Source organism: Argiope bruennichi, chromosome 11, assembly GCF_947563725.1.
Source record: "Argiope bruennichi chromosome 11, qqArgBrue1.1, whole genome shotgun sequence".
NCBI classification, from domain to species: domain Eukaryota; kingdom Metazoa; phylum Arthropoda; class Arachnida; order Araneae; family Araneidae; genus Argiope; species Argiope bruennichi.
This window is the reverse complement of record NC_079161.1, coordinates 4,911,651-4,926,397: the sequence shown is the minus strand read 5'-3', so window position 1 is coordinate 4,926,397 and position 14,747 is coordinate 4,911,651. Positions and strand designations below refer to the sequence as shown.

The 14,747-nt window shown below is 36.0% G+C and overlaps 1 protein-coding gene across 7 annotated transcripts in view; it reads right to left on the bottom strand.

Annotated features, from left to right (window-relative positions):
- The window catches only part of LOC129957528 (uncharacterized), a 133,573-nt gene that overhangs the window by 46,435 nt on the left and 72,391 nt on the right, over positions 1 to 14,747 (bottom strand). For all 7 annotated transcript variants that reach the window (XM_056069873.1, XM_056069874.1, XM_056069877.1 and 4 more), the window contains exon 3: positions 1,923 to 2,037. In XM_056069873.1, coding sequence (XP_055925848.1) covers positions 1,923 to 2,037 — 115 coding nt within the window. The remainder of the gene's footprint in view (positions 1 to 1,922; positions 2,038 to 14,747) is intronic.

Sequence of the window (14,747 nt, the reverse complement as noted above, 5' to 3'; positions counted from 1 at the left end):
CATATTCTTTGATTTTCTAAATTTTTATAATAAAATGAAAGTCATTAACAAAAAAAAAGGAGTATCACATTCTATTAAATTGTTATAAAATATTTTATAATGCACAAGTCTGAAATATTTCAAAGTAGTTATATTGTTTATTGCAACATATCGCAATACATACTCTAGATGGCACGTTAAAATATACTTTCGATTTTCGTCATCTTTCTTTAAACACGACTTAATAAATTTTACAGCGAGGGAATTTGAAATCAATATGCGTGCACCTAGAGCCACCTAGTTTTGAAGAAAGATATTAAAATGGTATAGAACGATGTGTGCTTGTGCTGTAACATGTGTATAAATGAAACGCTAACGTGACACATAAATAGCTCTTATTACTTAATCTCGAATGGCAACAATGAAACGCCATACGAACGTTCCAAATTTTTCATTGAACGTTTTTACAGCTACATTAAATTCAAGCTTTACTTAGCTAATGAATGGAGCTGCAAAATAGTTTTAGCCATGTCACGAAAACATCCATTCAGTCGGATGAAAAAGAATTAAAAATTATAGTTAAAGGCTTCAAACAAAATATAATGGAGCGTTAAAATAGGCTAAACTGTCGCTGGATGAATACCTGCTACAATCGGAATTGATATTCGTAGCTTCCTATACTATTGACTCACAAAACTTATTATTGTATTATCTTAAAATTTAAAAAAAATCAAAATTTTAAAAATCCTTATCTTAAAAATCTTTAATTACATCACTTTCTTTTCTGTACAATTTTTAATGTAATTTGGTACACGGTCTGTTTTTATTGTTATGATGAAATTAAAATTCATTCATCTAAATACTCAATCGTGTGCTTTCGCCAATGTTAAAATTAATAATCAAATATTTTTTTTTTTTTTTTGACATTGACTCCGAAGTAGGATTTTAACTTCCATTATTATTCGTATAATGTACACTTTTTTAATTTGCATTAGAGTATTTATGCATTTCGGGTATATCAAATAACAAGTTGAAATTTAAAAATGCATTCTATATACATCGTAATTAACATTCTAAAATAATCAATAATCTGGGTAATCAAGATGGTCGCCAAAGGCGGCCAACTGATTTAAAATGGATTTAGGCATCTGTTTTCTATCTTGTGAACATTCAAATGTTGCTTAACAGAAGCATTACGCCGACACATGTAGAATTAAGATTGTCAAGCATACACTGATATGTGGCAAAGGCGAACGACGTCAGAGGACTTGTTGTAACAGAAACAATGAGAACAATATGTTAAAACGAATTTCCGCAGGATCTGTGAACATTTCCGCCATAATAACCGTTAGTTTAGTCCCTCTGGCTGTTGGTGAGTCATTTTGAAAGTAAAATAAAATAACCTCGCAATGTAAATCACAATGCATCTTATAGCGATAAAGATGCACATTCACAAAAAAATCGCTTCTTCAGAGTGTATTTTTGATCACCTGTTGCTTCACTGTCACACCATTTTTTATCGATCGAGTAGTTTAATTTAGTTATATTAATGTCCCGTTTTAAAGCAACAAGAGCTCCATTTTGGGATGAACCTCGTCATTTTGAGCCACAGTCAGATGACGAGGACGGCGCCTTAGCTGGAACTCCCCCTTTCCAGGCTTCCACGCCACTCCAGGCATTTGGCCCCGATGGATTTGGCACGCATCAGGCCCGCTTGCATGACGGTTATTCTGTGGAATCTCGAGCCTGAAACCCTCTGGCTCCGAAGCCGAGACCTTATCATAGGCCGCCGCTGCCCCATGACCTTTTAATAACGGTTATTTAAAACTTGTTGAATCACCTTGAAATTATCAGTCGATTTTAAACTGAATTGAAAATGCTTCTAATGCCGATGCACATTTATCTGGGTATTTGCCAATGAAATAGCAATGATTTCTCCTCACCCGTTTCTTCTCCTCTTCCCGCTGCCTTCTTTTGATCTCCTTCATTTCTTTGACTTTCCTTTTCTCCTCATCTACCATCTCCTTCTCCAGCTGCCGGCGAGCGACATCTGCGGAGCTGTGAGACAAAAACAATTGCTCGTTATATATACAGAGAGAGAAAATATTTTAATTGTCAAAAAATTCGAACTAGAGACTAGGCCTAGGTGATGACGGAATTTCATCATCGCTATATATCGTCCAACACATGTCGATATTTTTCGATTATATCTTGATATCAGTATTTATTTACAACTATCAAAGTTATAAATACATCTCGTAACTTATTGACTGGTCAGAACGACTCTAAATAAAAACAAGTTTCAATTTATATGATAAAAAAAATTTGTTTTTTATTTATTTATTTTTTTTTTTTTTTTTTTTTTGTGTGTGTGTGTGTGTGTGTGTAAAAACGACTAATAAAGTGTGTCAATGGCTAAGCAATGCCTGCATGTTACAGTTTATAACATTGCGCTTAAAACAAGTATTTTTATATATTGGAATATGATATTTATATATTGGAATATAATTTATAGAAATATTAGCAAAAATTATGTATGAGCGCCAATAAGAATGAAGAGCAAGAAAAATGTACACTAACCGATAGCCAAAACGAAATCGAAAACGTAAATTAATTGTGAATATCGCTTTATTATACCGCGATTTATCCTGAACTAATATTCTGGAGCATGATTTCGATAGATCGATATTTTTCGAAAACTGGCATAAAAAAAATCGATTTTTTTTTTCCCTCGATAAATCGAAAATTGGCACAGTCCATTAGAGACTGACGATTTCATGTTTTAGACCTCTCCGATTAAAACACACACACACTCTTAAAAGAGCCTATCTCTCAGCTTCAAATAAATTCAAAAATGCTTTGAGCTAGACGGATGAAATTTGGTTAATAATATTTACACCAATTTTTTAGATATGTCTCAAATTTTAATCAAAACCTATGCAGAAGAAATTTGTTTGTCTGGCTGTTCGAATATAAATAACATGATCACAACAAATCGAAAAGAGCTAAATGGATAAAATTTGGCACATAGATAAAACATCTGTAGTGTAGACATGTAACAAATTTTGAGCCAAATTCAGCGAGGAGATGAGCATCTGTCGCTCTGAACTTTCAGATCCATGTAAACGTGAAAATTTAAAAAACGCAATGACTAAAATGTATCAAATTTGGTACGTGATGTTGTGACTATAATTGTAATTTTGTTTCAGTTGGTTAGGAAAAACGTATTTAAAACATAAATTCGATTTTCAGATACTATTAACCGCATGCCGATTACTGATCTCGCCGACTGTGAAATTCGTGCCGTCATTCGATTTTTGAGTGCAAGAAATATGAAACAGTCTGAAAACGACTGATGCTTACAGTGAAGACACGATGAGTGATGGAATGGTGAGAAAGTGGATTAGAATGTTTAATGAAGGTCGAACAAATGCCCGCGACGAGGCTCGGAGTGGTCGATCTTCTGTTTGTTATTGATGATCTGGTATGGAAAGTTGTTGAAGAAATCTATGAGAATAGACGTTTCGCAAAGACGAAGCTTTCCGACTAATCTCCGAAAATTTCACGTACTTTTTCGTACGAAATTATTACAGACCGCTTAGGTTATCAAAAGGTGTGTCCCCGATGGGTTCCAAAAATGTGGCTGGAACTTTCTAGGAAGAAGGGATAGAAAAGCTAGTAACCCGCTAGAACAATGATTTGAACATTAGTGGAAACTATGTAGAAAAATAGTTTAGGGTGTGCTCTTTCATGTAAAAATAAAATTGGCTTGAAAAAAATGTTTGCTGGTTTTTTTAAACGGTACTTACTTTCCGAATAAGCCTCGTATATATTATCGTACACCAAAAATTTACAAAACATCCTCAACCTTACATAAGGTTTACAATTTTTTGGGAGATAACACTTATTATATGCGAGAAAGTTTTGAGAAGACCACTCCTACTTTTTCAGGCATAAAAATCTAAGGAAATCATCCACCAAGCAGAATTTCTCAGACCAAATGTACTAACATGAGAATATTTTAGATATCGTTCCGTCTACATTATTTTGAAAAGTTTGCTTTTATGAATAATAGCGCATGCCCGAAAAATACATTTCATGTTGTATGAAAGCATCTATATATGATCTAAAAATCGCAGAAATAAAAAAATAGAAAGCATTTTTATTAAGTATGATTAAAAATATTTTTTAAAATTTATTAAAATAAGAGAACCTAAGCGTGTTGATATAAAGATGATATCAGTGGAAAGATTTTTTTTTCATTCAAAGCAGTGCTACAATATACTTAAGGAAAAATACTGATTTATTTTTAGTTAAAAATCAAATTAAAATAGAGAAGTTTCGGAAGAAGAGAAAAGTCCTTGGATTTTGTTTTTGGAGGTGTTTTAAGACTGTGGGAGTCGAGTTACTTCCACCTACATAACAGGGCATGCTTTCTGAGGGAAGGGTTTTATAGCAAATCAAATTAAAATAGTGAAGTTTCGGAAGAAGAGAAGGGTCCTTGGATTTTGTTTTTGGAGGTGTATTAAGACTGTGGGAGTCGAGTTACTTCCACCTACATAACAGGGCATGCTTTCTGAGGGAAGTGTTTTATAGCAAATCAAATTAAAATAGAGAAGTTTCGGAAGAAGAGAAGGGTCCTTGGATTTTGTTTTTGGAGGTGTATTAAGACTGTGGGAGTCGAGTTACTTCCACCTACATAACAGGGCATGCTTTCTGAGGGAAGTGTTTTATAGCAAATCAAATTAAAATGGAGAAGTTTCGGAAGAAGAGAAGGGTCCTTGGATTTTGTTTTTGGAGGTGTATTAAGACTGTGGGAGTCGAGTTACTTCCACCTACATAACAGGGCATGCTTTCTGAGGGAAGTGTTTTATAGCAAATCAAATTAAAATAGAGAAGTTTCGGAAGAAGAGAAGGGTCCTTGGATTTTGTTTTTGGAGGTATATTAAGACTGTGGGAGTCGAGTTACTTCCACCTACATAACAGGGCATGCTTTCTGAGGGAAGTGTTTTATAGCAAATCAAATTAAAATAGAGAAGTTTCGGAAGAAGAGAAAAGTCCTTGGATTTTGTTTTTGGAGGTATATTAAGACTGTGGGAGTCGAGTTACTTCCACCTACATAACAGGGCATGCTTTCTGAGGGAAGTGTTTTATAGCAAATCAAATTAAAATAGAGAAGTTTCGGAAGAAGAGAAGGGTCCTTGGATTTTGTTTTTGGAGGTATATTAAGACTGTGGGAGTCGAGTTACTTCCACCTACATAACAGGGCATGCTTTCTGAGGGAAGTGTTTTATAGCAAATCAAATTAAAATAGAAAAGTTTCGGAAGAAGAGAAAAGTCCTTGGATTTTGTTTTTGGAGGTGTATTAAGACTGTGGGAGTCGAGTTACTTCCACCTACATAACAGGGCATGCTTTCTGAGGGAAGTGTTTTATAGCAAATCAAATTAAAATAGAGAAGTTTCGGAAGAAGAGAAGGGTCCTTGGATTTTGTTTTTGGAGGTGTATTAAGACTGTGGGAGTCGAGTTACTTCCACCTACATAACAGGGCATGCTTTCTGAGGGAAGTGTTTTATAGCAAATCAAATTAAAATAGAGAAGTTTCGGAAGAAGAGAAAAGTCCTTGGATTTTGTTTTTGGAGGTATATTAAGACTGTGGGAGTCGAGTTACTTCCACCTACATAACAGGGCATGCTTTCTGAGGGAAGTGTTTTATAGCAAATCAAATTAAAATAGAGAAGTTTCGGAAGAAGAGAAGGGTCCTTGGATTTTGTTTTTGGAGGTATATTAAGACTGTGGGAGTCGAGTTACTTCCACCTACATAACAGGGCATGCTTTCTGAGGGAAGTGTTTTATAGCAAATCAAATTAAAATAGAGAAGTTTCGGAAGAAGAGAAAAGTCCTTGGATTTTGTTTTTGGAGGTATATTAAGACTGTGGGAGTCGAGTTACTTCCACCTACATAACAGGGCATGCTTTCTGAGGGAAGTGTTTTATAGCAAATCAAATTAAAATAGAGAAGTTTCGGAAGAAGAGAAGGGTCCTTGGATTTTGTTTTTGGAGGTATATTAAGACTGTGGGAGTCGAGTTACTTCCACCTACATAACAGGGCATGCTTTCTGAGGGAAGTGTTTTATAGCAAATCAAATTAAAATAGAGAAGTTTCGGAAGAAGAGAAAAGTCCTTGGATTTTGTTTTTGGAGGTATATTAAGACTGTGGGAGTCGAGTTACTTCCACCTACATAACAGGGCATGCTTTCTGAGGGAAGTGTTTTATAGCAAATCAAATTAAAATAGAGAAGTTTCGGAAGAAGAGAAGGGTCCTTGGATTTTGTTTTTGGAGGTATATTAAGACTGTGGGAGTCGAGTTACTTCCACCTACATAACAGGGCATGCTTTCTGAGGGAAGTGTTTTATAGCAAATCAAATTAAAATAGAGAAGTTTCGGAGGAAGAGAAAAGTCCTTGGATTTTGTTTTTGGAGGTGTATTAAGACTGTGGGAGTCGAGTTACTTCCACCTACATAACAGGGCATGCTTTCTGAGGGAAGTGTATTATAGCAAATCAAATTAAAATAGAGAAGTTTCGGAAGAAGAGAAGGGTCCTTGGATTTTGTTTTTGGAGGTGTATTAAGACTGTGGGAGTCGAGTTACTTCCACCTACATAACAGGGCATGCTTTCTGAGGGAAGTGTTTTATAGCAAATCAAATTAAAATAGAGAAGTTTCGGAAGAAGAGAAGGGTCCTTGGATTTTGTTTTTGGAGGTGTATTAAGACTGTGGGAGTCGAGTTACTTCCACCTACATAACAGGGCATGCTTTCTGAGGGAAGTGTTTTATAGCAAATCAAATTAAAATAGAGAAGTTTCGGAAGAAGAGAAGGGTCCTTAAATTTTGTTTTTGGAGGTGTATTAAGACTGTTGGAGTCGAGTTACTTCCACCTACATAACAGGGCATGCTTTCTGAGGGAAGTGTTTTATAGCAAATCAAATTAAAATAGAGAAGTTTCGGAAGAAGAGAAGGGTCCTTGGATTTTGTTTTTGGAGGTATATTAAGACTGTGGGAGTCGAGTTACTTCCACCTACATAACAGGGCATGCTTTCTGAGGGAAGTGTTTTATAGCAAATCAAATTAAAATAGAGAAGTTTCGGAAGAAGAGAAAAGTCCTTGGATTTTGTTTTTGGAGGTATATTAAGACTGTGGGAGTCGAGTTACTTCCACCTACATAACAGGGCATGCTTTCTGAGGGAAGTGTTTTATAGCAAATCAAATTAAAATAGAGAAGTTTCGGAAGAAGAGAAAAGTCCTTGGATTTTGTTTTTGGAGGTGTATTAAGACTGTGGGAGTCGAGTTACTTCCACCTACATAACAGGGCATGCTTTCTGAGGGAAGTGTTTTATAGCAAATCAAATTAAAATAGAGAAGTTTCGGAAGAAGAGAAGGGTCCTTGGATTTTGTTTTTGGAGGTGTATTAAGACTGTGGGAGTCGAGTTACTTCCACCTACATAACAGGGCATGCTTTCTGAGGGAAGTGTTTTATAGCAAATCAAATTAAAATAGAGAAGTTTCGGAAGAAGAGAAGGGTCCTTGGATTTTGTTTTTGGAGGTATATTAAGACTGTGGGAGTCGAGTTACTTCCACCTACATAACAGGGCATGCTTTCTGAGGGAAGTGTTTTATAGCAAATCAAATTAAAATAGAGAAGTTTCGGAAGAAGAGAAGGGTCCTTAAATTTTGTTTTTGGAGGTGTATTAAGACTGTGGGAGTCGAGTTACTTCCACCTACATAACAGGGCATGCTTTCTGAGGGAAGTGTTTTATAGCAAATCAAATTAAAATAGAGAAGTTTCGGAAGAAGAGAAGGGTCCTTGGATTTGGTTTTTGGAGGTATATTAAGACTGTGGGAGTCGAGTTACTTCCACCTACATAACAGGGCATGCTTTCTGAGGGAAGTGTTTTATAGCAAATCAAATTAAAATAGAGAAGTTTCGGAAGAAGAGAAAAGTCCTTGGATTTTGTTTTTGGAGGTATATTAAGACTGTGGGAGTCGAGTTACTTCCACCTACATAACAGGGCATGCTTTCTGAGGGAAGTGTTTTATAGCAAATCAAATTAAAATAGAGAAGTTTCGGAAGAAGAGAAGGGTCCTTGGATTTTGTTTTTGGAGGTATATTAAGACTGTGGGAGTCGAGTTACTTCCACCTACATAACAGGGCATGCTTTCTGAGGGAAGTGTTTTATAGCAAATCAAATTAAAATAGAGAAGTTTCGGAAGAAGAGAAGGGTCCTTGGATTTTGTTTTTGGAGGTATATTAAGACTGTGGGAGTCGAGTTACTTCCACCTACATAACAGGGCATGCTTTCTGAGGGAAGTGTTTTATAGCAAATCAAATTAAAATAGAGAAGTTTCGGAAGAAGAGAAAAGTCCTTGGATTTTGTTTTTGGAGGTGTATTAAGACTGTGGGAGTCGAGTTACTTCCACCTACATAACAGGGCATGCTTTCTGAGGGAAGTGTTTTATAGCAAATCAAATTAAAATAGAGAAGTTTCGGAAGAAGAGAAGGGTCCTTGGATTTTGTTTTTGGAGGTGTATTAAGACTGTGGGAGTCGAGTTACTTCCACCTACATAACAGGGCATGCTTTCTGAGGGAAGTGTTTTATAGCAAATCAAATTAAAATAGAGAAGTTTCGGAAGAAGAGAAGGGTCCTTGGATTTTGTTTTTGGAGGTGTATTAAGACTGTGGGAGTCGAGTTACTTCCACCTACATAACAGGGCATGCTTTCTGAGGGAAGTGTTTTATAGCAAATCAAATTAAAATAGAGAAGTTTCGGAAGAAGAGAAGGGTCCTTAAATTTTGTTTTTGGAGGTGTATTAAGACTGTTGGAGTCGAGTTACTTCCACCTACATAACAGGGCATGCTTTCTGAGGGAAGTGTTTTATAGCAAATCAAATTAAAATAGAGAAGTTTCGGAAGAAGAGAAGGGTCCTTGGATTTTGTTTTTGGAGGTATATTAAGACTGTGGGAGTCGAGTTACTTCCACCTACATAACAGGGCATGCTTTCTGAGGGAAGTGTTTTATAGCAAATCAAATTAAAATAGAGAAGTTTCGGAAGAAGAGAAAAGTCCTTGGATTTTGTTTTTGGAGGTATATTAAGACTGTGGGAGTCGAGTTACTTCCACCTACATAACAGGGCATGCTTTCTGAGGGAAGTGTTTTATAGCAAATCAAATTAAAATAGAGAAGTTTCGGAAGAAGAGAAAAGTCCTTGGATTTTGTTTTTGGAGGTGTATTAAGACTGTGGGAGTCGAGTTACTTCCACCTACATAACAGGGCATGCTTTCTGAGGGAAGTGTTTTATAGCAAATCAAATTAAAATAGAGAAGTTTCGGAAGAAGAGAAGGGTCCTCGGATTTTGTTTTTGGAGGTGTATTAAGACTGTGGGAGTCGAGTTACTTCCACCTACATAACAGGGCATGCTTTCTGAGGGAAGTGTTTTATAGCAAATCAAATTAAAATAGAGAAGTTTCGGAAGAAGAGAAGGGTCCTTGGATTTTGTTTTTGGAGGTATATTAAGACTGTGGGAGTCGAGTTACTTCCACCTACATAACAGGGCATGCTTTCTGAGGGAAGTGTTTTATAGCAAATCAAATTAAAATAGAGAAGTTTCGGAAGAAGAGAAGGGTCCTTAAATTTTGTTTTTGGAGGTGTATTAAGACTGTGGGAGTCGAGTTACTTCCACCTACATAACAGGGCATGCTTTCTGAGGGAAGTGTTTTATAGCAAATCAAATTAAAATAGAGAAGTTTCGGAAGAAGAGAAGGGTCCTTGGATTTGGTTTTTGGAGGTATATTAAGACTGTGGGAGTCGAGTTACTTCCACCTACATAACAGGGCATGCTTTCTGAGGGAAGTGTTTTATAGCAAATCAAATTAAAATAGAGAAGTTTCGGAAGAAGAGAAAAGTCCTTGGATTTTGTTTTTGGAGGTATATTAAGACTGTGGGAGTCGAGTTACTTCCACCTACATAACAGGGCATGCTTTCTGAGGGAAGTGTTTTATAGCAAATCAAATTAAAATAGAGAAGTTTCGGAAGAAGAGAAGGGTCCTTGGATTTTGTTTTTGGAGGTATATTAAGACTGTGGGAGTCGAGTTACTTCCACCTACATAACAGGGCATGCTTTCTGAGGGAAGTGTTTTATAGCAAATCAAATTAAAATAGAGAAGTTTCGGAAGAAGAGAAGGGTCCTTGGATTTTGTTTTTGGAGGTATATTAAGACTGTGGGAGTCGAGTTACTTCCACCTACATAACAGGGCATGCTTTCTGAGGGAAGTGTTTTATAGCAAATCAAATTAAAATAGAGAAGTTTCGGAAGAAGAGAAAAGTCCTTGGATTTTGTTTTTGGAGGTGTATTAAGACTGTGGGAGTCGAGTTACTTCCACCTACATAACAGGGCATGCTTTCTGAGGGAAGTGTTTTATAGCAAATCAAATTAAAATAGAGAAGTTTCGGAAGAAGAGAAGGGTCCTTGGATTTTGTTTTTGGAGGTGTATTAAGACTGTGGGAGTCGAGTTACTTCCACCTACATAACAGGGCATGCTTTCTGAGGGAAGTGTTTTATAGCAAATCAAATTAAAATAGAGAAGTTTCGGAAGAAGAGAAGGGTCCTTGGATTTTGTTTTTGGAGGTGTATTAAGACTGTGGGAGTCGAGTTACTTCCACCTACATAACAGGGCATGCTTTCTGAGGGAAGTGTTTTATAGCAAATCAAATTAAAATAGAGAAGTTTCGGAAGAAGAGAAGGGTCCTTAAATTTTGTTTTTGGAGGTGTATTAAGACTGTGGGAGTCGAGTTACTTCCACCTACATAACAGGGCATGCTTTCTGAGGGAAGTGTTTTATAGCAAATCAAATTAAAATAGAGAAGTTTCGGAAGAAGAGAAGGGTCCTTGGATTTTGTTTTTGGAGGTATATTAAGACTGTGGGAGTCGAGTTACTTCCACCTACATAACAGGGCATGCTTTCTGAGGGAAGTGTTTTATAGCAAATCAAATTAAAATAGAGAAGTTTCGGAAGAAGAGAAAAGTCCTTGGATTTTGTTTTTGGAGGTATATTAAGACTGTGGGAGTCGAGTTACTTCCACCTACATAACAGGGCATGCTTTCTGAGGGAAGTGTTTTATAGCAAATCAAATTAAAATAGAGAAGTTTCGGAAGAAGAGAAGGGTCCTTGGATTTTGTTTTTGGAGGTATATTAAGACTGTGGGAGTCGAGTTACTTCCACCTACATAACAGGGCATGCTTTCTGAGGGAAGTGTTTTATAGCAAATCAAATTAAAATAGAGAAGTTTCGGAAGAAGAGAAGGGTCCTTGGATTTTGTTTTTGGAGGTGTATTAAGACTGTGGGAGTCGAGTTACTTCCACCTACATAACAGGGCATGCTTTCTGAGGGAAGTGTTTCATAGCAAATCAAATTAAAATAGAGAAGTTTCGGAAGAAGAGAAGGGTCCTTGGATTTTGTTTTTGGAGGTGTATTAAGACTGTGGGAGTCGAGTTACTTCCACCTACATAACAGGGCATGCTTTCTGAGGGAAGTGTTTTATAGCAAATCAAATTAAAATAGAGAAGTTTCGGAAGAAGAGAAGGGTCCTTGGATTTTGTTTTTGGAGGTATATTAAGACTGTGGGAGTCGAGTTACTTCCACCTACATAACAGGGCATGCTTTCTGAGGGAAGTGTTTTATAGCAAATCAAATTAAAATAGAGAAGTTTCGGAAGAAGAGAAAAGTCCTTGGATTTTGTTTTTGGAGGTATATTAAGACTGTGGGTGTCGAGTTACTTCCACCTACATAACAGGGCATGCTTTCTGAGGGAAGTGTTTTATAGCAAATCAAATTAAAATAGAGAAGTTTCGGAAGAAGAGAAGGGTCCTTGGATTTTGTTTTTGGAGGTATATTAAGACTGTGGGAGTCCAGTTACTTCCACCTACATAACAGGGCATGCTTTCTGAGGGAAGTGTTTTATAGCAAATCAAATTAAAATAGAGAAGTTTCGGAAGAAGAGAAGGGTCCTTGGATTTTGTTTTTGGAGGTGTATTAAGACTGTGGGAGTCGAGTTACTTCCACCTACATAACAGGGCATGCTTTCTGAGGGAAGTGTTTTATAGCAAATCAAATTAAAATAGAGAAGTTTCGGAAGAAGAGAAGGGTCCTTGGATTTTGTTTTTGGAGGTGTATTAAGACTGTGGGAGTCGAGTTACTTCCACCTACATAACAGGGCATGCTTTCTGAGGGAAGTGCTTTATAGCAAATCAAATTAAAATAGAGAAGTTTCGGAAGAAGAGAAGGGTCCTTGGATTTGGTTTTTGGAGGTATATTAAGACTGTGGGAGTCGAGTTACTTCCACCTACATAACAGGGCATGCTTTCTGAGGGAAGTGTTTTATAGCAAATCAAATTAAAATAGAGAAGTTTCGGAAGAAGAGAAAAGTCCTTGGATTTTGTTTTTGGAGGTATATTAAGACTGTGGGAGTCGAGTTACTTCCACCTACATAACAGGGCATGCTTTCTGAGGGAAGTGTTTTATAGCAAATCAAATTAAAATAGAGAAGTTTCGGAAGAAGAGAAGGGTCCTTGGATTTTGTTTTTGGAGGTATATTAAGACTGTGGGAGTCGAGTTACTTCCACCTACATAACAGGGCATGCTTTCTGAGGGAAGTGTTTTATAGCAAATCAAATTAAAATAGAGAAGTTTCGGAAGAAGAGAAGGGTCCTTGGATTTTGTTTTTGGAGGTGTATTAAGACTGTGGGAGTCGAGTTACTTCCACCTACATAACAGGGCATGCTTTCTGAGGGAAGTGTTTTATAGCAAACGGTGATGGCCGTTAGGAGTCAGTTGCAGTTCCGATTCCTGCCTCCGTGTTTTTGCGACAATATTCGTCCATAATTCTATTGCTCCATTAAAGCGTTAGGGTTATTGCACGGTTTAAGCCACGTTCCGACGACCCGTTCCTTTAAGGATAGGGTCGTAAGTCTGCCATCTGACCCATTGTTGGATCACTCCCGCCTGTGGAAGTCGATCCGGAGCTTCCCGCAAATTGTCGGTAAAATGAACATACGTCAAAGAACCCCGGAAAACCACAAGAAAGAGAAAAGAGGGCAAAGTGCGTCGGTCTTAAGGCGGCTTTACAGCCCATCCCACCACTCAAGAGATTCTCCGTCTGGAAAACTGCAGGTATTAAATAAGACGCTGGTAGGAATTACATGTCTGAAATAGAAACTATACACAAACAGTAACTAAGCAAATTTTTTTTATAAATTTTAATATTACATAAATATTTTTAGTTTTTATGCATACCTCCTGCTTTCATCGATTAAAATCATTGTTATCAGTAAAACGCAAAAATCGAAATGTCTTTTCCCCATGAATATCGATCATCCGTCGACTTAAACGCAGAAATTTTTTTTATTCAGGACTTGCTTTATTAAAACTTTTATTCGTTTTAACTTAAGCTGTTGATCTCTTTTGTTTTTTCTAAATGGTTGGCACCTTCTGTTTTGAGAAATGGCTGTCCTGTCGATTCAGAGCTAAATTCATCGATGTTTATGAATTATTTGCAATTTTTGTATTGAATCATAGCGACTCTGCGTGATTTGAATTTAGTTTGCAACTTTAAAAACGCGATGATTCGATACAGTCATGGCGCACACGCAAGCGAAAGGAAAAAGGAAATTTTTTGTTTCAACTTTTACAAATAAATGATCACGCGAAATTCGTCACAGAGAATTGATGCTCATGCTCCAAAACCATTGTTTAAGTCTAAGATGTATCTTACACTTTTCAAATCCGCCGCAATATTGTTCTCAAATTAGGACAAATCTTCTAAATCAAACAAGGTTAACACCCTAAATTCAGAAATGTCAAACAATCAGCTTGATGTAAAAATATTTACTATCCTTCTTGCTTTCGAGTTCTAGGTTTCTGAATTAAAGTTCACAAAATTTAATAATTTTCATTTAACCTCATAACAAAGTATGTCTATTCATAATAATCTTGCCTTTTCAAAATTTGAAACTGCGTTTAGGGCAAGATAAATGAAAATTTTAAACAGAGTATTTCAATCAGATTTCAAAAAATCTTCATCTAATTACCATTACTAATAATAATGAGATTTTCATTTCCAACAATTAGACAAGAATTAGATACGAAACAATCCGTGATTTTTTCATGTAGTTTCTTCATTATATTTTCATTTATTACTTTGTACTTATTAAAATTTTGTTTTAATAATATTGTTGAAAATCAGTTTTAAATATTTTCCAAAAGAAATTTATTCATTAACAAAGCTAAATTCTGATTTATCAGATTCAGGAAATTTTTCAGCAATGATATTTTAAAAATTATTCTTGCTAGAATTTTTCAAGAATCAAATATTGATGAACATTTAAGGGCATCAAATAAGACATTCAAATATCATCAAATAAAATTTGGAGTTAAAAGAAAATGTTTTGATTATTAAATTATTTTTGAAAATTGATACATTAATAATTTAATTTTAAAAAGTTATTTAAACGCTTTTTTATTAGTGTATTAAATGGCAAATTTTCTTTTTCTAACTACTTTCTGCTTTTCAGTTTTAAGATCGGTCTCACGAAATATGCATTACCAGCTGGCATCATTGCCAGGGAACCAAAATGAAATCAGATCCATGGTTAACTAACAAATTAGTTCTGGCAATATCCAAAAATCGTAATGTCATAATGAATATGCATGTGTGCAA